At 42.5% G+C, this 26,404-nt stretch overlaps 1 protein-coding gene and 1 long non-coding RNA gene across 2 annotated transcripts; one reads left to right on the top strand and one right to left on the bottom strand.

The window, feature by feature from the left end:
• On the bottom strand, nucleotides 1-23,556 carry YWHAQ (tyrosine 3-monooxygenase/tryptophan 5-monooxygenase activation protein theta). Its single transcript, XM_065059561.1, has 6 exons — nucleotides 23,360-23,556; nucleotides 21,828-22,212; nucleotides 6,146-6,269; nucleotides 3,595-3,758; nucleotides 3,114-3,209; nucleotides 1-2,030 (listed from the first exon to the last, which is right to left on the bottom strand). The coding sequence occupies exons 2-6, from the start codon at nucleotides 22,119-22,121 to the stop codon at nucleotides 1,971-1,973; spliced, it is 738 nt and encodes a 245-aa protein (XP_064915633.1). The 5' UTR covers nucleotides 22,122-22,212; nucleotides 23,360-23,556; the 3' UTR covers nucleotides 1-1,970.
• Nucleotides 23,557-23,736: 180 nt separating this feature from the next.
• Nucleotides 23,737-26,102, top strand: LOC135579196 (uncharacterized). The gene is made up of 2 exons (XR_010471861.1): nucleotides 23,737-23,994; nucleotides 24,173-26,102. It is a non-coding gene; the product is annotated as an uncharacterized LOC135579196 (long non-coding RNA).
• Nucleotides 26,103-26,404: the final 302 nt, after the last annotated feature.

The following is a 26,404-nucleotide window of genomic DNA, read 5'->3' as shown; positions in this document are numbered from 1 at the left end:
TTAAGAAGCATATGAGTTTATGTAGAATCCTGCCACACAATACTTTGACAGCAATTCAAAGTGACTGCATGAAGAAAACTGAATTGATACATTTTTTTTTAAAGCAATGCATGTCAATTGAAGCACATAAACTGAACAGTTTTATTGTAGGAACACTCATTGTGCACATTCAAAGAATGAACAAAAACATGGAAGGTGGAAGATGTACCATCGGAAGCCTGCAAGGACTAGTAATACGTCCTTTTTCATCATGTCATATCCTGTCTAGGCAGGACACTAATAGGAGTTAAATAGTTTCAAAAACCCACCAACATGGGAAACTAAGAGGTAGAGGTTTAAGAAATAACTCTTAGATGCTCTAAGGGGGAGAAAGGGGAACAGAAACAAAAAAAAGCAGAGCAATGTATTACTACTAAAAGCTCCAAAAATTGGGGACAACAGTAATATTAAAAGCAGTCTAAGAACAACAGAAAGCAGGTTATGATGTGGCAGCACACAAACTAATGTTCTAGAGCAGGACAAATTCCTCTGCATTTCTAAACATGTAGCTGGAATACTGTAATAATAATGATGACCATCAGTGAAAAAATGCAACATGAGGAGAGACTGGAGAACTTAGTGAGATTACCAAAGAAAAAAGTATCATTTAGATAAGATTTGATTTGCTAGCCATGGAAGAATATCAAGAAATTGGCTATTTTTTCTTAGGTCATTATTCAGGTGAAGCCATTAGCTCAAGTAGATTTAGTCATTGAGAAGTCCACATGTCAGGTTAACTGAAAAATTATCCAGGATATTTTCATAAAATGCAGTGTTCAAATAGGAAGTAAGTTCATTTAAGAGCAGACTTTTAAAAGTATGCACTAGATTTGAGAAAGACACTTTGAGCACAAGTTACTTACATTTAAGTTTAGCCCTTAAGTGATTACATGGAATTGTTACAAGTCAACAGTAAGTGGTTTATAAAATGTAATTTTATTTAATGTTACTTTGCTGTTACAGAGGGCATAACATTTTCACAAGGCTTTTTTGGGACTACAATCAATGATTAGCAACACACAATAGTGGTCCAAACTCTCTAAATAACAATCACTGGACAAACTTGACACCTTCTCACATGTGCACAAACCTGCATGGAAAAGTACTAAATTTTATACTTGGACATGTGAACTTCAATTGGTTTTCCCATTCCAGTGTATTAAGAAATGACATGCACTTTAGTCCGCCAAAAAGCACTGCCTGTACTCCGGCAGTAACATGCTGCTTCTAATACATAGTAAAGTGAATACCAGAACTACGAAGGCAGGAGTGTAAGTGAACTTTTATTGGGAAGGGATATCAACTTAAACAGCAGCAACTGAAGATTAAGAGAAGCTCCTGTTTTTGAACACACAAGCTTCTGTATTACATGATACAGGAAGCAACTCAATTTGTCATTTTCCAAACTAGAAATGCTCAGCTTGATCTGGCCCAATACTTCCATGTTCCTACTGAAAAGAATACACAGTAGCGTGTGAAAGTCAATTATGGAAAGGAAACCCTGCAGAATAAGAAGGGAATGTGGAGAATTAAAAGCTAGGTGGAACACTCTTTAGTTGCAATTAACTACATTTTCATATCTTACTGTAATACAAAACACATTCAACTGGCAGGAACTGGTTCAGATTTGTTTTTAAATACCAGGTACACTTTAGTCTGCTACATAAGTGTTTGGAAGTTACTTATGTTTATATGAAATGAAGCTATTAATACTTTTCTACAGCAGTAACCGCACACCAGGAAGGCCAGGACAAACACAAATCAAGGAATGGAGTTTTCCCAAAGCTGCAGTGTGAAAAGACTATAAATTGATTTCCATACACATGGATGGGTTTTCTTTGCTATAGGAAATCCAAGTGGAGCTATAAGGAATGGAGACGTGTAAAAAGGTTTCTTGAGAAGGAAAGGGAGAAGGACGCCCCACGTGCAGTTTAGTTTTCTGCACCTTCTGCAGCATCACATTCTTCTCCTGCACTGTCTGATGTCCATAACTAGAAATAAAAGAAAAACAGTGTCAGCTTTCAGAAGTTCAGCTTTACTTCCAAAAAGGGACAACTACGGACTGTATAGAAATGATAACGAGTTAGACTCAAGGATGTCTACAAAGTACCAGTGCACTGGAGCTGTGCAACCCTGGCTTCCAGTACTTGGTCAGAGAGAGGCAACTGGAAACAGCTCCCCATGCGCAGGGCACAGCCAGCCATGCACCTCGGGCATTAGAGGCCGAGCAGACAGCGTTCTGACCAGGCCCAGACTTGTGTGCTCAACAGCGAGCTACGTCACCCATCCTAGATCATTCGACAAGTCTGAACGGTAGCGTCATAGGCACCATCAATTTCAAAAGCTGCAGTCTGAATCCTGGAAGTGGAAATTACCACTTTCGTTATTGAAGCTAACAATTTCATAGTTCTAATAAAAGACAGTTCTACTGAAGGAATATTGCAAAATAATAAATGTTGCTGTAACCTTAAATGCAGTGAACATCCAGAGAGGATAATGCCTAAAAAAATGCATTAGTTACATGTTTTAATAGAACTTAGTGCTTCCATTAAGCAATTGTTTAAACGGTTAATCATTGTAATACACGCTCAAACATGAACGAACTTTATTCTTAATGTATTGAAATTTCGGATCTTTTCTTTTAAATGAAAATCAGGAAAATGAATAAAGCAAGCTGCACTGGATGTACAACAGGAAGGATGTTTTGTTTCTAAGGAGGTCACCAAAAAGTTTGAGTAAGCATCCCTGACAGATCCTTGGCTACTATTTTTCAACTCCTTGTTTTATCTTGCATGTTAAAGATAGCTGAATGCACCTTCTCCTCCTCCACCGAAAAGGGCAGCAAACAATGAAGAATGTGAACTATGCAAGCTAGATGACACAGCATGAAGCCGCTGACATCAACTTACGCTACATTCAAACTACGTTATGAAAATGTATAGCAGGGCAAGTAGCCCAAATCAGTGCTATGTTTTGTGCTAGAGCAAAATAAAGGGTTTGTTCCATGACAAATTCAGTCCAACTAAGCTAATACATGGTTACAGAACCAGACAGCACATGAAAAGGCAACTTACTGTTAGGTTGTCTCTAAGCAACTGCATGATGAGAGTACTGTCTTTGTATGAGTCTTCGTTCAGTGTATCAAGTTCTGCAATAGCCTCATCAAACGCCTAGAATAATTAAACCATCTTTAGTCTTTCTGTTAACTGATCATTAAACAACCAGAAGCTAAACCCATTAGTAAAGGTAGCTTAAAAAAAAAAAAAAGCAACATTACAGCAGTTCAGGTCATTAACTTCTATTTGAAACAGAAGCAAAACAGAAGCATAATAAAGGCATAATAAAAGCTTGTCATGATGCTGAAAATTTAAGTCACATTGTAAATACAAACTGCTTGTACCCCATTAATCCCACTAACAATATGAGCTTGGAAACTAGATCCATTAAATAGGATCATTTCCTGCATAAACTCTAGGAAATAATAATTCATATTATTTTGAGCATAAACTCTCTTCTACTGTCCCTGCAGGCATACAGAAGAAAAAAGTAACTTACTGTCTTTGCCAGTGTGCAGGCAAGCTCAGGGTTGTTGAGAATCTCATAATAAAATACAGAGAAGTTAAGAGCTAGACCCAAGCGAATTGGATGTGTTGGCTGCATCTCCTTCTTGCTGATATCAAATGCCTCCTGATAAGCTCCCTGTGAGTTTTCTATTGTTTCTGTTAAAAGAATGAGAAACATTAAGGTTTTGGGTTAAGATAGGACTACTTAAAGTACTCCACCAGTAAAACACTGAACAGTCCTCTGTTTAAGCCCTCTCTTAGCAAATCACTGCACTTACTTTAATCAAGGTAATGACTTTAAACCCACCTCAAGTACAGCTGCCACAGTGACAAAACACAGGGAGCAAATTAAGCTGCTATAGAGCAAAGGTATTCAGAGAGATACACAGAAGTTAGTAAATTCCAACATCCAAGATGACTATATTACTTCAATGGCCTTTGATGCTTTAAGTACAAAAAAAAATTGGCCCTACTACTTCTTGAGGAAGTTTGGAAGGCACGTCCTGCATGCTCCTGACAAACTGAAAGTGCCTCCAAAAATTAGGTGTAGAAGGGTCAAGACAAAAAAAACCAAAAAACAACAAGGTTGTGCCCAAAATAATTTGGAGAAAGATCACAGAGAAAACCAGTTACCAGGCCAGGGTGAGTACTTTAAGACTGCTACATACAGTCTATTCCAGATTGTCTTGTGGTAGATAATCAAAGGGCCAACAGCTGCCCTAAAGATGCCTGCAGAATGGAATGAGACTGCAGAAAAAGGCCATTGTCAGAGCTCAGAATACAGCTCTCCAAGGGAGCTAATGCCATAATTGCTCTAGAACGTGCTGGAAAAAAGAGTTTGGTAAGTAAAATCTGTTAAGTATTCAGAAGAGTCACAACACACACTTGGGTTTTTTGCAGTTCGCACTGTAAGGAGTGCTAACGGCCTAATTTTTGTTGAAAACAGGTGGGAAAAGGCAAAAAACCCCTAGCAAACACAGCAAATAGATTAGCTTATAAGTATATAAAATATATTTGAAGCTGAGAAAGTGAACAGATGCTTAGAGGCAGAACTTCAGAAAAGCTTCAGGTAGAACTCCTAGAAGTTTGTGAGAAGTCAAGCACAAAATATATGTGTGGTGTTACGCATAAGCTGTAACTTCCCAGCAAAACACTGAAATCTGCTAATAAGGTTGTCACTCCCCCTTCTCCAGTAAGCACCCGTATCAGCCTGCATATCACTTCAAATTCCATCTTTTTAGCCAAGACAAGCAGGTATTTCTCTGCTCAGACAAGCCCATGTATTTACAACTATTGCTTGAGACAAAATATAAACCAGATTACTTTTGTGAAAGCTAAAGACAAGTTGTCTCTGCTACACTTGGACCTGCCGTTGTCATTCAAATCAGGCAAAGGGTTAAGAATTCCTGAAAGCAACGCATCAATGCAAAGACTTTTCCTCCATTTTGTATATTTTCATCTTTCAACTTAAATGCTCTTACAATACACAGAGACTAACAAAGCCTTTATTTAAGTGACAATCAGCTCTGTCCTCCCACTTTGCAATTCAATCGGTTTAAACCAGCCAACACTGCCAGACGCTGACCATGCGCAACCCAAAGGGACAGGCCCTGCAGCGCTCCACCCGCTCCACCAGTCCATCCATCTCCCTTCTGTGTCCAATCACCATTCCAGGGCTAATTTTAGTTTATTATGTAGAAATGTATCACTAGTTTTTGCCATACTAAGAGTTTTTAACATCGCAACAGTACCCGGGCACCTTGCAAGACAGTTCTAATACTTAATTCAACACATCCTCTGAATAGAGATTTAAAATCTTCCCTAGATGAGCTTCCTGAGGTACTCAGAACCATCTACGCACATGTTCTAACTTCCAGGAATGTTCTACATTCTCAGGACGTCCAGTAAAGGATGTCAGCTGTAAAGTTTTCCAGGCCTTTTGTGCTGGATCCAGAGGGCAAACTAAAAGTACAGGAACAGTATTATTCCAGTGAATATCACAACCACTTCAAGAGTGCAGCTCACACTTCTTTGGATAGTGTACTGACCTACTAATTCTGTTGCTTCTTTATAAACTTAGGTAACTACAATGAAGTCTGCTTCACACTGATATAGTTAAAACTTATAGATCAACAGGACTCCATCATGGAGTAAAAAAAGTTATAGAGATCTGTTTACTTTTCCTCACCAACTTTATTTTAGTAAAGAAATACAAATAAATACATTAAATATGTTAGCAGACCTTCACCTAAATTGTTGTCCAGAAATCCTGAATAAGCATTATGGAATGACTATTCAGAAATTTAAGACAGATGACAGGAACACCAGCTAAAATTCCATGGCATACTATGCTTAATGTCTATTTAGAATTTTACTTTCCATTTGTATGAACACTGGAGATTTCCAATTGAAATGTAGTTTTTCCCACTCAGCTAACTCAGGTGAATTCAGAACAAGTCACTTGCACATGCTTGTTCCCTTGCTCAGGGCTGAAAACTGAAGTTCATTGGCTATTAAAAGGCTGAAGACCACAAGGTACTTACGTTTTCTGTCATCGCCACATGCAACTTCAGCAAGGTATCGGAAGTAGTCTCCCTTCATCTTCAGGTAGAATACCTTGCTCTCTGGATTAGTTGCATTAGCTATTAAATATTTGTCCAACAGCTCCTGAAATAACAACAAAAGACATTGACATATTACATACACTGTTGCATTTAAGTTCAATGTAGTTTTCAAAGAATCACAGAATAGTTTGGGTTGGAAGGGACCTTCAAGCTCATCTAGTCCAACTTCCCTGCAATGAGCAGGGACATCTTCAACCAGATCAGGTTGCTCAGAGCCCATCCAGCCTGGCCTTGAATGTCTCCAGGGATGGGACATCGACCACCTCTCTGGGCAACCTGGGCCAGTGTTCCACTACCCTCATTGTAAAAAATTTCTTCCTCATGGCCTCTCTCCAGAAAGTTTGGATGGACTCAAATGTTTGCTAGAGCATTTTGGATAGATGCACGCTTATTTAAACAAACTATGTAAAGGCATAAAGCTAGAGAGTGCATTGAGATCATCAGTCAGACACATCTGATCAGACAACAGAAAAAGTACCAAGAAAAGGTTTACTAGTGTGTAGTTTCAGGACCAAGTTTAGTTTCAGGATATGCACTTTCATTTCAAAAACATTGTTGCAAATAAGTAAGCTTTTACCGGAAAAACGAAATTTCATGCAGAATGTATCAAAGCTATTTATAAATAAGAACTAATTCCCACTTCACAGGAAAAAACCCAACTCTGCTATTTTTTTGTATAGGTTGCGTTGATTAGACTTGTGATAAGGACTCTCCAGCTCACCTACCGGAGAGCACCAAGGACTCCAACCCATGTAGCTGGTAGCCAGCCCCGCCAAACCGCGCCAGCCCTTGGCTGGGCAGTAACCCCCGCTCCTTTGTGTTCGCTGCTCCTGGAGAGCTGCACAGAGCTCCCACGCTCCCTGAGCTGCTGCTCACAGCTGCCCCTGCTCACAGCTCTCCTACCTGACCACCAGAGGGATAGGGAAAGGTTTACAAGCCTCCGGCAAGAGGAGATAAGTCTCTCTCCAAGGCTGCAAGGCCTCCTAGCACTTCTGAGAGAGGGGTGAAGGTGAAGGAGAGAACAGGCACAGGATTCTACCCCAGCAAAGGGGGAACTTCAGAGAGCTGATGAGGAGAACAGCTCCTGGCTGACCTCCTTGTCCCTGAGCCCCAGCCAGTTCACCCAGTTCACTACCACAGCACACCCATGTTCTCTGGAGTTGACAAAAGATGTGAATAAGTTCCAACACACTCAAGGAAACCCCATGATACTGAGCGCAACTTTACACTAAGAATTTCAGTGATAAAGATCTGCATTCAGTTACCTGGAAAATAAACAGGTCATAAAAGCAGCAGAAAGTTTCCACCAAGCTTGCAAACTGTGGCTAGTTAAGTAAGATTTCTGTTACAGAACGTGTAATCCAAATTCACGAAGCAGCTATGAATAAGATGTTTAAGGAACTGTAAGCTTTCAGGGCAAAAACCCTTAGCATTTTAATTAGCGACTACAGCACTATAATGAAAATGAGCTAACTTTAGACACAAATCTACTCCCTATGCATACCATCATACCATTATTACTTCCTTTAATAATCAACAGTAGCACAGCAATCCAGCTTGAAGCATTTACTCATTCCAAGTCCATTTGAGATGTTGGCAGCTATTCTAAACCGACACTTGTAGTCGGGTACTTCCAATTGGGTGAAAAAAGCATTTTTGCCTCCACACAGTGTGCTTAGCACGGATGCAATATTATACACAGATCCACAAACACGTTCCCTTCAGAGATCCCCCCACCAAGGCATTAAGAACCAGTAAAGACTTACAAGAGTTCTTATTACCACCCCAGAGAAAGCAGTGGGAGGGTAAGATGATACCGAGCCTGACATACCCTTCCACTTACCAAATCAGAAACAGACATTTTTAGGACTTTCTGTAAGGCTAGAAAACCACTGCCAAAGACTAGACACTGGTTACTATGGCACAGGGATAAGTAGGGGATTTGTCTAATGGTGTAACAGTGAAGTATGCCAGGGCTTGAGCAAGTATTTGAATGGTACACCTCACTGGTGTTATGGAAAAAGCAGCAACACCTTAGGTATATTTTAAAACAAGAGTTAAGACATAGTAGGCAGAGTGATAATACAATCCCATATTAATAACTTATGTTGCATGAGTGATTCCCATGTTACAAAGAGTTATTCCCACCCTACAGGTTTCTGCAATGAGTAAAACTTCACATTTTGGCTCAGTGTTTTCCTGATGCTTTTCTCTCATGACAGATGTCAACACCCGCCATAACAGCACAATGCTACACAAACCAGTTTCAAGTCTCAGAGATGATAATCCAGTGATCTTAAATTTAACACCAAAGTTACATTTCACAAGAAACCGCCCAGAATAATGAAAGTTGACATGTAATACACCCAAGTTTAGAAAGGTTCCTTAAATCAGTCACAATCAAAGAGTACCTACCAGCCTCTAAAGCAATCCTAAGGCTGGGATTGCATTAAACAGCAGAGATCTGATTTATCCATGTCCTCAAATTAGATGTGAAAAACCATGCTAGTCTAAAAATCACTGACCAGACAAAGAAAAACACATTGTATAGGATTTAAAACCAAATATTTGACAAAACTCTATCTTCATCCTGAAGGTGCTGCCTCCAATACACAGGTTTGAAAACTAGTGGTTTAGTGCACATTTCTGAGAAACTTAGAGAAAAAAAGTGGTTGCTGGGAGTGAACTATAGTTTTTCAGACAGCCGGGAGTGGGTTACATACACTGTGTTATTTCCCAGGTGCCCCTCAGCCGGAGGAGCTGAGCTACCCTGTCAGCAGCTCCCACTCCCCGTTCCTCTCCAGGGCCCCAATCGTACCACAGCACATGGTACAGCAGAGACCTGCGCCTCTGCCAGCCAGGGTGGAACATCCTCGTTCTGGACTTTATGTACCCGTTTGGGTTTTTAGTAGCCTTAAGTGGAACAAGACCTCATTTAGGATCAGGTAGGATAGAACGGAATATAAACAGGGTTTGAGTAAAGCTAATCATTTATCTAGCCAGGTGTTATCTTTCAAATCAATAATGTATTTGGTACATGTACTGAGCCATTTATCTCAGGACATCATCATCGTTTCTTGGAAGGCATCTTGCCCTCCCTCTAACAGACAAAATTTTGGCGGGGCAGTGAGAGCAGGCAGCACAGTAAGCTCAATGATTTACTTCACTGTGTTGTGAGTCAGTAATAGCCAGGATAACTCAAGATTTCCTACATCTGTTCTCTGTCTTTTCCCACTTGGGCTTTTCCACCTTTCCATCTGACAGCAGGCAGCCAGGAATCCTCATCTGAAACATCAGCTGACAGGAAGCAAAATGAACAGAGGCAGCCTGAGCAATGAAGCAGACCTCAGCTAACCTCCAAATTTATTATGATAAATCTCACCTAAAGAGTGACAGGCACTGCCACAAGTGGGATTCTGTGATGAAGTCAGCTAACACAGCAGACTGCCATCCATGTTCACACGCACCAGACATGCCCACCACTTCTTTTTTGGTCAGAGAAAATTATGTATCAAACTACAGTTCCCATCATCATAAAGAATTGCAACAGTTGTTATCACCTTCTAAACCAAGACCTGAACAACCAGCAACTACATGCTCTACAATGCCAAACACACCTCAGATGCTGCCATGAAAAGACACAAGATGTTCAAGCTGCTGGCCTGCCCTGGCGACCCCCAAAACCACGAGTAGTAGGAAGACAGAGGAACCAAAGCTTTGTCCTCAAGCTGGTCCCTTCGTGTCCTGGTGCAGCTCCATTAGAGCAGTTTGCACTGTGACACTCTGTGGTTGGTATCTGCTGCCGCCCCCGCACCAATACACTTTTCTCAAGTGGTACACAGGTCCTCCTGTAGCGTGACAGGTTTCCCCACCCACTTCTCATCAGTGTTGCTCATCCATCTCAATTTATTTCTACCTTCACCGTGTGCTAGCACTCTTGCCATCCTAATAGCATCATATTCTCATATACAATATTCTTTCCCCTCCTACAGAAGACAGACTTATTTATTTATCTATTAAAGAGATGCCAGCAACAATGGGCTACCAGTCCCTGGACGAGATCTGCATCTGCCTGAAGGAGCAGTGGGGAGCAGCCTATGGACCTGGCATCAGCCTACTTTCTCACCCTTTAAAGCTGAAATTCTATTTTCTTTAATTTTTCCTCTCCATTGGCAGACTTACTCATTTACATGCCAAGAGAAAGTTACATTTCAATTGTGGTTTTGGATCCCTTTCCAGTTCCACGTTTGTTCTTTCCCAACTGAGTACCTGTCTATCCTTAGTCTCTTTTCCCCTCTGCTTAAGCAGGAACAAGGGCTGGACACATGGCTGTAGCATCAGACCACTGCAATTAACCTGAGCATTGTCTGCTTTCAACACTTCCCCATTATTTCAGCTTTATGAAAAGCAAGTCCTAAAGCAATATACCAGACGTATCTTCACTTGATGTGCCTGATGCAGACAAAGCAGCTCCCTGAAGACACAGCTCCTTCATAATTATTTGTTGAGTGTGCATCCAGCCAGCTTCTCCTTACATACACCGTGCTTATATCCATCCCCTCCAATTCACATACTGGTGGTCCCACTCCACATGTGCTGTTTGTTACCTGTTTTCAGGACAAGCCCTTCTTTTAAAAGCTGACAACAAAGCAAGAAGTCCCACCAACCTCTCCCCATCTAAGCCTATTTTAAAAGGCAAGCCTGACAGAGACATCAAGTTCAACCACAACATACACTAAATACTTTCTGTACTATTTAACTACGTGGTAGGTTCAAGTGGCAGAAAAATAGCACCACTATCTGATCTGTGCTGTTCTCTCTTCCCACTTATTCAGCTATAAAAAAACTGACAGCAAAGATGAATTAAAAGGAAAAAAAATCGAATATCAAATTGACCTTTGAGCTGCCTTCAGCACTTCTGCCATTTAGAATTGGACTTCAGTAAGAAAAGCAAATACATAATTCTCGGCATAAATTCCAACACCATTAGGTAATAGATATATTCTTCACATTTATCCGTTCAATACCAGAGGATGAACATGAACCAGGTCAGCTCCCAAGATTATCTACTGATCACAAGTAGTCTAAGGTCAATTTTCAAAGGAAGCTACAGATATATCACATGCCTAGGTACAAAAGTTCTCAATGTGGTAAAGTGAAGTAACTAAAAATATTTACAAAGCCACCATTACTCAGATGTGGACACTTATGACATGTTTGGGTCACATCACCAGCACCAAGTTATTTAATGATATGATATCAAAAGACCGATCTACATTGCCATTTGCATTTCTTACCAACTTCGTATGGTGTATCATTACTGTTACTCCACCAGAAGGAAAAACAGTAAATACAAAAGCAACCACCATAAGCAGCAATGCTCTCCGGAAGATTGCCCCAAAAATACAAACTGGTTAAGTTGCTGCATGATCTTCAGCAAGGCGTGTGCTGATGTTCAAAATTGCTGGCACAGAGTTTTGTGAATAAAGTCAATATAAAGTTGAATTTTCAAGTCTGACTGTTTCAGCAATATTCTTGAGCCTAGAAGGCCCATACATCTTACTTCAAGTTGTTTAAAACACTTTATTCCAACACCACCTTTCATCTTGTAGGCATACAATTTTAAATGCTATTCTTTAAAAGCAAACATCATAACAGTTTGTGGGAAATAATTTGTATTTGCAGTTTTTAGTAATTTAAGGGAAAGTCCTTTGCTGGACTTTAACTCATATGACACAAAAAGATCTAGAAAAAAGAATATGCAATAGTATTATTCCTTTTCCATACAAGATCAAGCTAATCAATATCAGTGCATTTAATATAAAAATATTTTATATTCTTCCTCACCCCATGATGGAAAAAATTCAATGATAAATCAACTATTCGGAACCTCTCTGCTGTCCAAGTGATGGTCAGATCTGCCAGCAGAGGAGGTGCTACCATTCCACAGATTGTCACAGATGTTTCAGAGACCAGATTAAGTTTTTTTTGCCATTTCCTAGGTGTTCCTTCCTTTCCTGAGGTGACACTGAATGTTCCCTATTTTGAGCTTTTAAGTGCTTTCTTGTTTTGTTTTGTTTTTTAGGGTGTATTGAAGCTAGCCACCGGAACAGGTGTTACATGGGTGACAGCAAGGAACTCTGACTACTTAACGTTGTACTTGCTCGTAAGCACATACTTTTTGGCCAAACCCCACAGAACGAAATGATCACATGCAAGTGAAGACCCTGGTTCGAAACAAACCTATTTTGAGACAAGGTTCCTTAAAAATAATGCACACGCACAGAGTGCAAGTCCACACCACTTCTTTTAGCAAGTTAACTCACCACCCTGAACATGGATTCAACGTCACAGTCTCATCTAGAAGCTGAGCAGCTTGCACCCAACACTCTGCAGTGTGTGACACTACAGAAATTCAGCCAGAGCTGCAGCGTGCAGAATACTTGGAAAAGTTCTTCAGTCTCAAGTATTTCTTAAGGTCCATCCAGCTCCTATACGAAAAAAATCACCTACAAGCAGCATACAGGGAAATGGTTTCCACCCTAACTGTAGTCAAAAAGTAAAGCTAAGAAGTTGGTGAGGCAGCTCAGAACAACACATTCCCTTAATACTAACTGTTAAATGATAATTTAAACACATTAGATGTTCCAAAGCGTTTGACAGCACAGATGATCGGTGTAGGCTCAGATCTTTCAATAAGGCTTCTACTCTCAAATGACTGCCTGCTTTAATAGTCTAGTAAATTGGCATTAAGACTTCTCGACTATTTCAAGTATAATCAGTCATTCCAAAGTCCACAGAATGACTCACTGCAACTTAGGTGTGTTTTAACATTCAGTGGTTGTTTTCTTGACAGGAAAGGGAGAGTCCCCTGCTGCAACAGTAAGATCACTTTACTTTCAAAAGTGTAATTCAGCAGAAGTAAGTTCTTCATCCTTCTGGATTCAAGCTCGATTAATCAACTCTTTTTGGAAGAACATTAGTCTTCATATAGACCTCTTAAGACCATTAGTATTTCAGTTTATACATTGAGGAAAATATGTGTGCGCCTTTCCAGAAATGGCATGGCCTTAAGATAACCTGATGAAACACTGTCAAAAGCAGAGGCAAATGTACCTGGCATGGAAACGGAGAGGGTGACCTAATTTGTCTTTTCCATTTGGATCTGAGTCTTGGTCTACATAGTTTTAAAAACTGGCAGTCAATATTTAGGATTGGCCCTGAATGAAGTATCTGGAATCGCACTTAACAGACGCATTGGAAGCCTCAGCTGCAGCACATCTGCCCACACTATTCCCACCTGGGGCTGAGATTAATTTCATCTAGAATTTACATTCACCAGTTACATTTCTCCTAAAACAGAAGTTAGAAAGTTCTGTGGTCCCCAAAGCACTATATAAGGCAGGAACTAGAAGTGTGTGGAAATGCAAGTTCTCATTTATATAGATTTTCAGACAAAAGAATTTAAATAAATAAAAATCAACCAACCAGTGCAAGTCAAAGAATTATTCAAGCTTTTACAGAAAAGCCTGAAGTTTTCAAGTTTCCCTGTGCCAAATGTAGAAATGAGTCTTCAAACAAAAGTAATTACCCTTTTTAATAACTACGATTTTTTGCTGAAGTAATGGCCATACAACACAGCCAAAGGCTTTCAAGAAAATTTTCTTGGTATCAAACAGATTTATCTCAAATTGATTCTACCTAACATTCCTCCATAGTTGCATTTTCTGTATTTCTAATACCTAAAAATGTTATTTTCCTCTTAGTAAACATGCATTATTGACATCAAACTCTTCAGAATCCTGACTGCCTACAGTTTCTTCTAGCATCCTCCATTTGTGATCTTCTATAATACAACAGAATCTATAATACAATAGAATAGAATAGAAGTCTAAATTTGCATTTTAAAATATTTCTATGCTCTGCAGCTACCAAAGCCCTGAAGGTATGATTAAATGATTGACTGAGATATATCTAGACTAACAATACTCAAAATGAACAACAGCATGAAGGAGTTATGTGAGTTTAAGGTACTCTGCCCTCATTCAAATAAATTATTTTAAAGCCAGCCTTTCAACTCGGGAGGGCCTAGAAGTTTCACTTGCCCCAGTTCTAGGAGACCTAGATCAGAGGTTTGTGAACCCCCAAATCCAGAAAGGTAATTAAACAGATGCACTTTCTTCCCATCGCTTAGTGCAGCGGGAAGAGCCCTTTGCACTGTTTAACTTCACCTTGAAGGAAACCCAGCAATTATTTCATTCACTGTATCAAGAATGTGCCAATAATTTGTTAGTCTGCAAATGAGACAACCTACAACAATAAAGTCACAAAAACTACAAGTCAACGTTTTGGATAACCTTGTTATAACAATTTCTCATAGCAAGTGAAACTTGACTTTCTTGCTAAGGCCCTGCTACCTACTTTCATTTAAAAAATATTCTGCTTACAAGAATCTTGCAAAATGTATTCAACTGCAGAACAGAACTTCCCACAGAAGTTTTATCCAGGAAATATGAGGCTGGCAGTCTGATAAGAATGTATGTAGTGTATTCAGAAGATTTATTATCAGGGCAAATGGTAAGCTTTTAGTTTCCAGAGCCTAATGTGACTCCTATATCCATCTACTTTAGTTGATGGATCACATAAATTAAAGGACAGAATAAATGTTGCTAGAACAAAGAATCAACTTCTATAAATGTTAGAAACTGGCAAATCAAACCCTTGATTTCTTTAACAAAGTAAAAGAACGTAATAAGCAAAATCACAGCTAATTCAGGACTTTCTAATTCATAGGTCTTTACATCTGGTGTTTTGGCGGGTGCACATATGTGTGATGGGTTTCACAGGATGTGAAACTCGGCACTTGAATTATTTTTAATGACTCCTATGTCTAAGTGCCCAGTACACCTTAACCGTTATTCAGATGTACAGAGTGAATTAGCAAATTACAAGCTTACAAGTCAGCTCTATGCTCAACTGGAATGTTCTGATGTTGGTTCTGACAACCTGGGAAGCAGAAAGGACAAGGAGGAACCTGTAACCATCAGGCCAATGAACTCGGCAGAGATATATGGACTAAGTGCCTCTAATGTAGTGTGCAAGAACTCTTGTACTTACCTTACCTAGTTAGTCCATGACACAATTAGCTTCAAGTTTATGGTCAAGTACAAAAGCACTTAAACAGTAACTAACATCTAGGGGCACTAGGCCATCATTCTCAAAAGCAAAATGTATAAAACTAAAAAAGAGATAAGAACTACACAAATAAGAAAACACTGATTAATCAAGCACACACCTTCACCTACCGAGCTCACAAAGAAATTATATCCATGCACTTTTACCAGCCCCCCCCCGCCATTTACCTCACTTCCCACAAATCAGGTATCTCCCATCACTGAAAACAGAACACTATGCTTTTGCATCCATGCAGAAATTGGTACGAACTACGGCTTTAATAAGGCGCTGAACAACCCCAATCTGTGCCATCATAAAGAAATCAACCACTAATAAATCTTCGAGCTCAACTGTGTTCTTTCTTCATCAAGTTCTGTCTCTCTGATACACAGCCTTCTACGTTTTACTTCAAAAAGGTACTGATCATATTAGTATCTAAGGTAGCAGAAATGCCTGCGAGACAACTGTCTAGCAGGTAAGCATGATGGTGATTTACAAAATCTGTTAAAAGCTTCACTACATTAGCAGAAAAATGGAATTTGTGTCTTTGTTGTCAAGTTTCACCTAGTGGGTACATCCTACTTTCTCAAGGCCACCAAACCAGTAACCGTGTACATTTAAAATTATTAAATTTCCTCGAATACAGGTGGACTGACAGATAGATGGAGCTTTAACAGCCCTGACTACAATCAGACTAGTTAATCTATAGCTTAACCTCATCAAAAAATTGATATTGACACTGGAGACAGCAGAGGCTTTGGCCACTCCATTCTCAACAGCTGGTCACCTGTATCAGTATTATCATTTCCTACTTGCAGTGACTCCACATCCTGCTTCTCACAGGATGTTAACATTCAGGACAGACCTTGCAGAGCTGGTAGGAGCTATGACTTTGCAGAAGTGCAATTCTCTGGTGGTCATTTCTTTAACTTTTAAGAATAAACAAGACATTTATATTCAGGTTTTTCTACTTCCAACAGACAGACCTAAGTTAACCCTATTCTCAGTTTTACCTCAAGATGGAGATACCCATGCAAATCCAATCAGTGATCTAAACTCATCCCAGTAGCTTCTGAAAAAGAAAAATGACACCACAACACACACAAATAACATAATGGCACGAGTTTTCAGAACCTCAGACAGAAAGAATACCTTGCTGCCGTTTGCTTCACTAGCTTGCTTGCACATTTCAGAAATTCAGCATCCAGTTGCAGATGGAGGGGGCAGCAAGCAATGACTGCATGGGAATGGAGGCCTTAGCTACCACCAGAATTCTTCAAACTACTTTTAGTTGGGCTTTAACAGTTTTCAGCCACCTCAAGAACCTCAGTGCATTCTAGGATTTGCTTCTGCAAGTACCAGTCCTTTCTTAGAAAAGGATTCAGTTTTCCTTGCACAAAAGTGTAGTACTGCAGCAGCAGATTACAACCAAGGGCAAAAACTGATGTAAGAGAAGTTAGAACTATGAATAAGTTAAGTTCAGATCGTGAATTTAAATTTAAGTTTCACGCATATTAAACTAGAAAAGATTAATGCATTAAGTTCCATAATTCTTATCATTACAGTGTTGAACATTTGCTCGAAGTTGTGCTAAGAACACCAAAGAGAATCAACTCTCTCCCCACATATTACATTTCATCAAATAGATGACTTATTAGAAATTAACACATTAATTTAATATTCATTCCACAATTCTGGATTTGCCAAAAGGCAATATTCCCAACCCAAGGTCTGGCTTTGAGTCATGAAGCAGCTAGTCCTTTTAGTCTTACTTTAAAAGGATGAGTCAATAGCATTTGCTTTCGATTTACGAAAGGTAAAGAAAGTGATAATTGAAATGCTGTCCACTGAAAATAGGAAAGCAGAGAAAAAGGATTCACAAGACATGAAACTCTAGTAAATTGCTCATATAGCAGCATCAAGAGGATGCTTACTGAATCTGCCAAATTTCTGCATGTAAATAAAAATAAAGATTTCCATCTTCGGTAGGTCAAAGGTAAAAGTAGGGGAAAAACAGGGCTATGGTCAAAGCTTATTCATCATCTGACATGAGATACTTTAACTGACATGAGGAATCTATCTGCTGCTGCAAGAAAATACCAACTTCACTTTCAATGAAGCTATGAACCTGTGGTGTTGAAAAGAGCTGCTTTGAACCTTACTTTCTAGTATGGAGATTTTTTTTTGTTTGAGTGATTAACCTTAGAACAACATCTACAAAATCGATAAAAATCAGCAACAGACATATATTTTTGCTCTTGTTTTTATTAGCATTTATTGTTTCTTAATTATGCAAAGCAGAAGTAACACTGCAACCTTGAGGGGGGAGGAAGGAAGGAAGGAAAGGGGAGCTGGCAAGAGCAGCACACTAATACATGCTTTCTACAATTAACACTGCAATCTCACAGAAGATCAAATGTTTACAAGCATCCTCTCAACCTTGAGACAGTAAAAACTGAAATAAGATACACCTTACAGCTCACGACTGTTTCATTGCAGGCACTGCTGCAGGGCACAGAAAAGAATCCACAGCACAAGTCATGTTACTGTTGGTCCATTTTTAAAGTTCATGATGCCCTTGCTCATCTCTAGAAAACTAGACACAGTGCACTCTAAAGCTGTTCACAGAGGACACTAAAAATAGATGTTTGGAAACAACTGAAAAGCCTCCTATATGTAAGTTTTCTAAGCAAAAGCTTAAAAACATATTAAAATAAACTTCTAAGTTGCAGCTAGAGACATGAGGAGTAAGCAACCACCAAGATACAATTGTTTCCAAGCCCAATGATTTTAGCCATTGCACCTTCATAAAGTTTTAAACTGTGGGCAAGTAGTTACCAAATCTCATCTCTACTGGTCTGTGAAGAGCTTCAACAACATCAGAACCTAGAAACTCCACAAATAATACACGGAAAAATCCTCAAGTTGCAGGTGGAGAGTGAACTGCTCCCAGGCCAAGGGCTGGTGTCCCTCCTTAACACTATTTCGCTCCAAAGAATGAAGGAGATTGAATGGAACATGCAGAGGGACAGAGGCTCTCAGAAAACCCAGCAACTGGATCTGCTCCCCCAGAGAAGTTTCAATTCAAAAGTTACATTTTTAGAAAATTTGATGTCACTGAACAGGAGGGTATATATACAACCAAGCATTAGTCTTGTACATTCCATCTTCAAAGTTTTACATGTTATTTCACTAATTACATGAAAGTTGCTGCTGCACCCACCCCTTCTATGTTATCTATTATCCCCGTCTTGAAATCACTCAGAGAATAAAAAGAAACATGAACTTCATGCTCAGAGTATATGAAACAACATAGTCCAACTTCACCTCGAAAAAACAGTTAAGTTGCCAACCTATTTCTTTATTCAAGGACAAGAGAGTTTCAAGAACAGTTTCAACTATGATTCATAAGGGGTGATTCAACATTAATTTTCTACGTTGTCAAAGAATTAGTCAATCAATACAGGGACTTCAATAAAACCTCCTAGTGTACTTTTCAAATAAAAGATTCACACAAGATGTTTGACAAAGTCATACCATTTCTTCATTAAAGAGCTACTCCCAGAAAAAAGGCTGGTCATTTAAATTAACAGTTAAAAAGGGTTCAGATCACATCAACCCCTACGTGCAAGACAGGCAGTTAAAGAAATGTCTTCACCCCTTGGCACGATGGAATATCTTACTGTGAACACTGATGGTGGCTGTATGCTAATTAAATGATTAGTAAAAGCTTTATTTTTATTTATGTATCTTTCTATATATACCTATATAGATATCTCAAGATAATAACCACTAGAATACATACATCCAAAATTAAGTTCCTTATCAAACCATGCCCTAAAACAACACCGTACAGGCTTGAAGCATTCTTTACAGGAAAAAAAGTAAATGCAGATTTAGTGTTGTTGCCTTTCAAAATCAAAAATTACCAGTAGTTTGTAATGCTAGCACAAGTATTGCCAAATGAAGGTTTCTATAACAGCAGATATACTTCACTTTGAAAAGCTCTGCCAAACCAGTAATAAAAAAAAGCCTTTTGAAAAAAAAAACTGTTAGTAGTATGACTAACAGCAGTCACACTCCACCCAACGCATCCACCCTTGCTAAATCCAATTACTCCAGATGACAAGCAACCTTTCCATACTACTTGCCAGCAGTTGTTTCAGTTTAGCTGCCTTCCTAGAACTCAAAAAGCATCTCTGAGATTCACCTTAAGAGATCTAAAAAAGCTACAAGCAGTTACTGTAGTATTAGTAAAGAAAAAATTATCAAAGGACGAGTCAAAACCACTTTGTGGCTCAGCTTTAGGAAACCTGTCCTTTGTAGTGCCTGCACATTGTGAGTTCCAACAGCTCAGCTGCTGACTCACGGGTCATAGGAGTGGTAGCTGGAGGAGGAAAAGGAGAGAAGCAGAAAAGAACGTAATTGGACATGGCCCTCGAAGGAAGAGTGAAAAAAAAAATAAAAACAAAATCGGAAGGCCTGCAGCAGATAGCTGGCATCTCCTGCCAAAGGAAGGCACACCTTGGCCAGCAGCGCAGAGGAGGAGAAGCAGGCACAGCTGTAGGTTTCGGTCCTCACTACTGCCTGTTGCCTTCTAGGCCACCGCTGAGAACAGAGAACGACTGGAATGCAGGCACAAAATCGTCTAGCACAGGAAGATCTTGCTCTTCCTACATCAGCAGTTCGCATTAGCACGGCTACCAGGCTACCTGCTGTCCACCATTTGATGAGACTGGAATAATTTCAGTATAGACACTGCGTGAAATGGCTCGCTACCTTTATCATCCAGACATGTTCAATCCCTCTGTGGGAGCATGAGCTCCCTGTCAAAATGGCAAAGGAACCAAAGTGAGATTTTATGCCCTTTATACCTTCTCCTTAGGAACTAGATTTGGTAGAAGGACAGAGGGAGATTAAGTCTGAAGAGTGAGCTTTATGTTGAGGTCCCACGACATTATTCCTGAAGTGGGACGCTGAGTAGAGGAGATCGAGAGCAGTGACAACAGGACAAGTGCTGGCACCGAATCACACAACTCTTGTCACAGGAAACAGGAACCAGCCCCCTAAACAAGTCACATCATTTTCATAAAGGTGAAAGTTTTACAACTTAACTACACTTACGAGTTAAAGGAATTAACTCAACTGATTCACTAAGCTAATAGATTTCCAAATGATTTTTCAAGCAAAGGTAACTCATTTTGACTGATTTAGAGGAAGAAAAAAAAAAATCTGGGTGGCAGGCAACATGCAAGGAAACATATAGGTATTTTCAGAACCACCCAAAGAGGTACTCCCTTGTATGTGAGCCAGAACACCTAATGAAGAAGCAAATTCAGTTACTTCCAAACCAGTCAGCTTTAAAGTCAGGTCTCTGAAAACAATCTAGGACACATTTACCTCAAAATTATTTATTTCTTTGTAGACTTGCTTCTTCCTGTTCTCATGTTAGCAATACTGAACACATACAAAAGAGGTGTAACAAAGAGGAGCAAATAAACCGCTGAAGATTACCCGCCACACAATTACTATTGCATTACGGACATGCAGCTTCCTGCAGCCGCAACTCCCTGGTCACGTAGAACAGGGTCCAGCAGCCTCCTCTCCACACTGCTGACACGCGTCTCTTCAGCTCCCACTACAGTGCAGCGCGGTTTCGCTATCGACAGCATCTGGAATTCTGCTGCTTGCACAGAAATGTACTCCTGGGTGCATGCTTGGGGTGTCACGCCTGTCTTCACACCTTGGTTTTACATTATTCCATAATTACTGCAACTTCACCTTAAAGATTCCCCTGAGAAGTCAGTTTGGATCTGACAAAACCCATTTCTACAGATCTTAATTTCCCATCTTCCACATAGGTGTCTTACTTTATAAAATCATATTTTATATTAAAATAATCCTCAAAACGTCTCTTAAAGACCCCTTAAGAGTATTTTTCTTCACGAGAAGTAAACAAAGTGCACACGCAGTTACTTTAAAAGCCTTAACAGGTGATTAGCTCTGATCTAAAGAAATAAAGGGGTTTTCTCATTTTCTTTTCAGCTTATCTTATAAATAACCTTACTAACCACAGCAAAAACAAGCATAAGGCTAAATTCCTTGCATCTCTGCAACTACCTCACAGAATACTGCATATGGATTGCTCAATCCAAAAATGTACTCCAAATATACCCTCAAAATTGAGCATGTATCTCAAATACCTCTACACATATGGGGCCCACACCATAGTGCTGATGATCTTCATCCTCACAGTAACCCACACAACAGTTGCAGAAGTTACTGCACTGACTTCCCCTACCCAAGCATAATAGTTCACATTATATTCCCCAGTCAAGTTCCCAGTCTTATTCTCCAGTACAGAAGCACAAATTATCTTAAAAGAATAAAATAAAAACACAAAAGAAAAAAGGAAGTCCCCACTCACCAACACAGTGGTGCAGATGGACCTGAGCTCAGACTCCACCTTCTCCCGATAGTCCTTGATAAGCTGCATCTTCTTGTCACTGGTGTCTGTCTTCTGCTCAATGCTAGAGATGACCCTCCAGGCAGAGCGCCGCCCCCCCACCACGTTCTTGTAGGCCACTGAGAGCAGGTTGCGCTCCTCGTTGGACAGCTCGGCACCTTGCTCAGTTACTGCCTTCATGCAGGTGGCCATATCATCGTAGCGCTCAGCTTGCTCAGCCAGCTTGGCTTTCTGGATCAACTCGGTTTTATCCATAGTGGCTGGCAGTGGGGCAGGAGCAGTGTAGTAGCAAAGGCAGGAGAAGCTGGCGATGTCACACTATCAAAGCAAGAATGCACCTCACGACCTGCCAGAAAGAAGACAGTAACCATGACGCTGGCATAAGTGCTACATAACATGATCTTACACCGCTCCTCACAACCCACCAAAAAAATCAGGGATCGCAGCGAGCCCCACCTCCCCTTCCCCATCTTCAGGTGCTTCCCATGGCAAGACAGAATGCAGCAACCTGCCCTTCCATGCAGGGTCATGGGGTGGCACTTATCTCAAGGGTCCCCCTCATGGGAAAGCACGGCCTAGAAACACAACTGGGGAAGGCACGCTCAGCGCCAGCCAAGGGACAGCAGCCTGCACACCGAGCGCTGGAAATAGCTATTTTTCCATCAGCGTGGACTTTCTGTCCTCACACTGCTTTCCTTCCTTGCCTTATGTGAACATACTAACATACTGTCTACCGGCGGCCTGGAGGAGGACACGCCGCCCCCAGCCAGCCTGGGGACCCTTGTCCAGAGCCCCGCGTGCCGCAAGCCGTGCAGGCGAGAGCTGAAGAAAGGTGGATGCCCGAGCCAGGACAAGCGGGGAGAGAACAAATGATGAAGGATCGAGCCGAGTTCGCACCAGGGGAGGCACGTAAGGGGCTGTAACCAACGGGCTGGCCGAGCGCGCCCGGGATCCGCCTCCCGCGGGCGCCCGCGCTCCGAGCGGGGCCGGGGGAGCCCGGGGCGGGCGGGGCGGGGCGGCCCGGGGACAGCCCGGCGGCACAGGCCGCTTCGCCTCCTGGCGGCGGGGCGCGGCGGGGCCCGGGCCTGCCCGTCTCCCCCCGGCGGCTGCGGCGGGAGTGGCCGCAGCTCCGGCCTCGGAACGCCGACCCTCGCCGCGGCGGCCCTGCGCTGCCGGTGGGGGAGTGCGGCGGCCGGCAGTGGGTGGGGTCTCGGCCACGGCGAGGGCGGGGGCCAGGGGCGGCCGCGTCCCCAGGGACGGCGGGGGGCGCGGGGCCGGATGGCGGCCGGCGCTGCCCCCGCGGCGGCAGGGCGGAAAGAGGAAGCCGGCGGCCCCGCCGGCTGCGAAATGGCGGCGCTGGATGGCTGCGCCTCCCGCTCCCCGGGGCTGCCGAGCGCTCCACGCCGCGATCACAAAATGGAGGACGCGGCGGCAGCAGCTGGCAGCGGCCGAGCGGAGCGGCGCCCGCCGCCGGGACGCGGCACCGCGCTCACCTGAGTCCGCTGCGCTAGGCCGGGCCGCGGGCGCCACCCGATCGGCTGCCTCGCTCGGGGCTGTGGCGGAGAGAAAGAGCCGCTCCCGTCTCCGGCGAGAGCCAGCGCTAAAGGGCGTTGGCACAGGCAAGCCTACCCGCTGCTCAGCCCGCGCCCACGCGGCCAATCGCAGCCCGGCCTGCGAGTCCGGCTCCGCCCCCCCGCGCCCAAACAGCCAATCCGAGCAGAGCGCGCTGCCGCGGGGGCGAGCGCAGGCAGGGCACAAGCTCGGTTGGCCCGTGGGGCCACGGGGTTTCCTCCAATTAGATCCAGGGTGAGATGACGTCACTGTCGCCATGGTGATGCTGCTACAACCCCCCCTCTCCCGCCCCCCTTCCCCGGCAGCGCGGCCCGGCCGCGGGAGGGAGCGCCCCGGGGGAAGGCGCCGGCCGAGGCGGTGCCGGCGGCGGGGCGAAGGGGGCGAGGAGGCCTCAGCGCGTACGTCGGCGGCCTTACACCGCCCGAAGGGGCATCGGCCGGTCTTCCGCCCGCCGGTGGCCGCGCCCTCGGCCCGCCCCTCCCCTCGGCCGCCGGCGGGCGGGAGCTCTGGCAGGAGCCGGGCGGGCAGCCCGGCCCGGCAGCCGCGAGTGGAGTGGGTGCGTCCGGTGCCGGCCGCGGGGCTGATGCGGAGCGGACGGGCAGTTCCCAGCCCGCCTGCCCGCGGCCGGGGCTCGGCGCGGCCTGTCCTGTCCCTGCTGTGCCCCGGCCCGGGGGGGCGGCAGGAGTTTCATACTCTGCTCCTGACACGTTTTTTTCTTCATTTCCCAATGGCAGGTTCTGAAAAACCATTTTCAAGCGAGGATGTCAACGCTCGGCCCCTGGGACAGGGGTGACAGGAAAGCGTTCCTGGAGAGTCCACATTCCCTAGGCCCTGTGCGCGGGGAGGCAAGAATTTCAGATGAACAACAGTCAATATACTCACTTTTCCCCCACCCCCTCTTGATTGCACCTTTATTTTCAAGAGGCCAGAGATAAGATGGACACAGACTGGAATTTTAAGCCCATACTATGACATACAGGTAATAAAATGTTATCCATCAATTAGCAGATAAACACGAGGCACCTAATGCTGTCCCCATGTCCCAAACACTGGCTGAGTGGGTGCAGGGTTGTGTCTGCACTCACACCGCCCGGCTCCCAGAGCACACGGTGGGTTTGTGCTGCTTGTCCCAGCGTTCGGCATACAAACCCCAGGCATGGGATCAATGCATTGGGTCCGTCAGGGCTCAGTCTAGTTCGGCTTCTCTGGTGTCTTTGTGCAGTACTGAGTGTCTGCGTGAAGGGATGAGATTCCTCACCTTTGCTTTCAGCATCACCAAATATAGTCATGCTGAGGAACTTTCAGCATCCAGATGGGATGATGAATTCTCTTAATCAACCCCAGGATGTTATTGTCTCAACTCATAAAGCTCTTGATCTGTGTTTGGACTGGGACTGGGATTATGTACGTGGAAACTTCATCTATGCTGTGAACAAGTCGTTCTCTTTGTCATTAGAGTTTGGGAAGCATTCTGTTATAAAAAAGGACCTATTGATAATACCCTTTTCGAAGTTAATGAAACTCTTTCTGAAAGCATTATGGAAATTTATTACCGTGCCCCAGAAATTACTGTCTTGGTAACTTGCTACCGTTTAGATTGCCTTCTTAATCTTCTTTGTCAGTAGGATACTCTGTCATTGTCACCAAAGTCCCGAATTATTATCTTCATTTATACGTTAGAGAAAGACTAAAATTGACCAATTGTGCAACAAAACCTTTTTTGATTAACATCATGTCTCCATCAGAGATAAAACTAACCATTCCACCTGTACGGCATGGATGAGCGGGTTTTATTTGAGGAAGGACAGCTGATCTAACCAAGGCCACCCCCTCAAAAATGGGGAGGACATTAGGATTAGCCTCATGCAATTTAAATCACATCTCCCACCTACTGAGAAGTTGCATTAAGAAGCACAGAAGCACCTTAAAGTTGGGAAGTGCTGGGCACAGCAAATCTGTGTGCACAGAGCTGTGAGATGAATCCAGACTTAACCACACGCGTGATGTAGAGTCTGATACGCTTGTGCAGAGCAGCTGCGTGGCCTGGGCGTCCGGCTTCAGAGCTACAGCGAGCGGCAGCTGCGCGCTTTGCGGGTTTGGATCCTGTGGGCTTATGTGCCTTAAGGCTGCACTGTGATATGTTTTTTAATCACAAAGCCGTAATCTTGTTTTCCCAGAGGAGCCCTATTGCTAAGTAGGAATGTTGTTCTTTCAGGAGCTTTTAGGAGAGCAGGCTCAAATAATTTGTTGTGTTTAGTTTAGCAAAATAAAAGGTTAAGAGGAGATTTCATGTTGTCTCGAAAGGAGGGTAGACGTCATGGATGTAGAATTGTTATTTAAATGGAAGACAAATGTGTGTAAAATGGGTGTTAATTAATGTAGATCATGAATTAGAAGATTTGGAATTTTCAGATCAATGAGGCTGTGTAAAAACTTCCCAGTGCTGAGAGCAGAAAGCCCAGCCGCTTGGAGAGTGGAGCCTGATCCATTTGTAAAAGTGCTCATGTGATGTAGTTGCCTGAGTAGCAGGAGACTAAACTCCAGAAGCTTTCCAATTCTATGTTTTCAATTTAATGTTTCTTTTATTGCTTATTCCATGTAATGAAGAGTTTACTGCATAGCATTATCCTTCACTGAATAAAAAAAAAATTAATTTCCTTTAGAGCGTTTCAGGAGTGCTATCATCCTACTAAGCATTAATGACTTTACCCTTGTCACACCATTATGAAATGGTTGGCATTATTTTGTCTTGTATCCAGGAAATGAAAAATATCAACATTTCTGGATACCTATATAGAGAAATATAAGACCTTAATTTCCAGAGGGTTAAGTACTAAATCATAGAGCTTCATTTCCAGGGTGGTAAATGCTTTATGCTACTCAGCATGTACTGAAAGTCCACCTACCACTGACTTCGGATGCACCTACTCACATTCAGCATCTTAGCAGCTCACACCACAAATTAC

This window comes from Columba livia, chromosome 3, assembly GCF_036013475.1.
Source record: "Columba livia isolate bColLiv1 breed racing homer chromosome 3, bColLiv1.pat.W.v2, whole genome shotgun sequence".
NCBI lineage: Eukaryota > Metazoa > Chordata > Aves > Columbiformes > Columbidae > Columba > Columba livia.
This window is presented reverse-complemented; position numbering and strand designations above follow the sequence as displayed.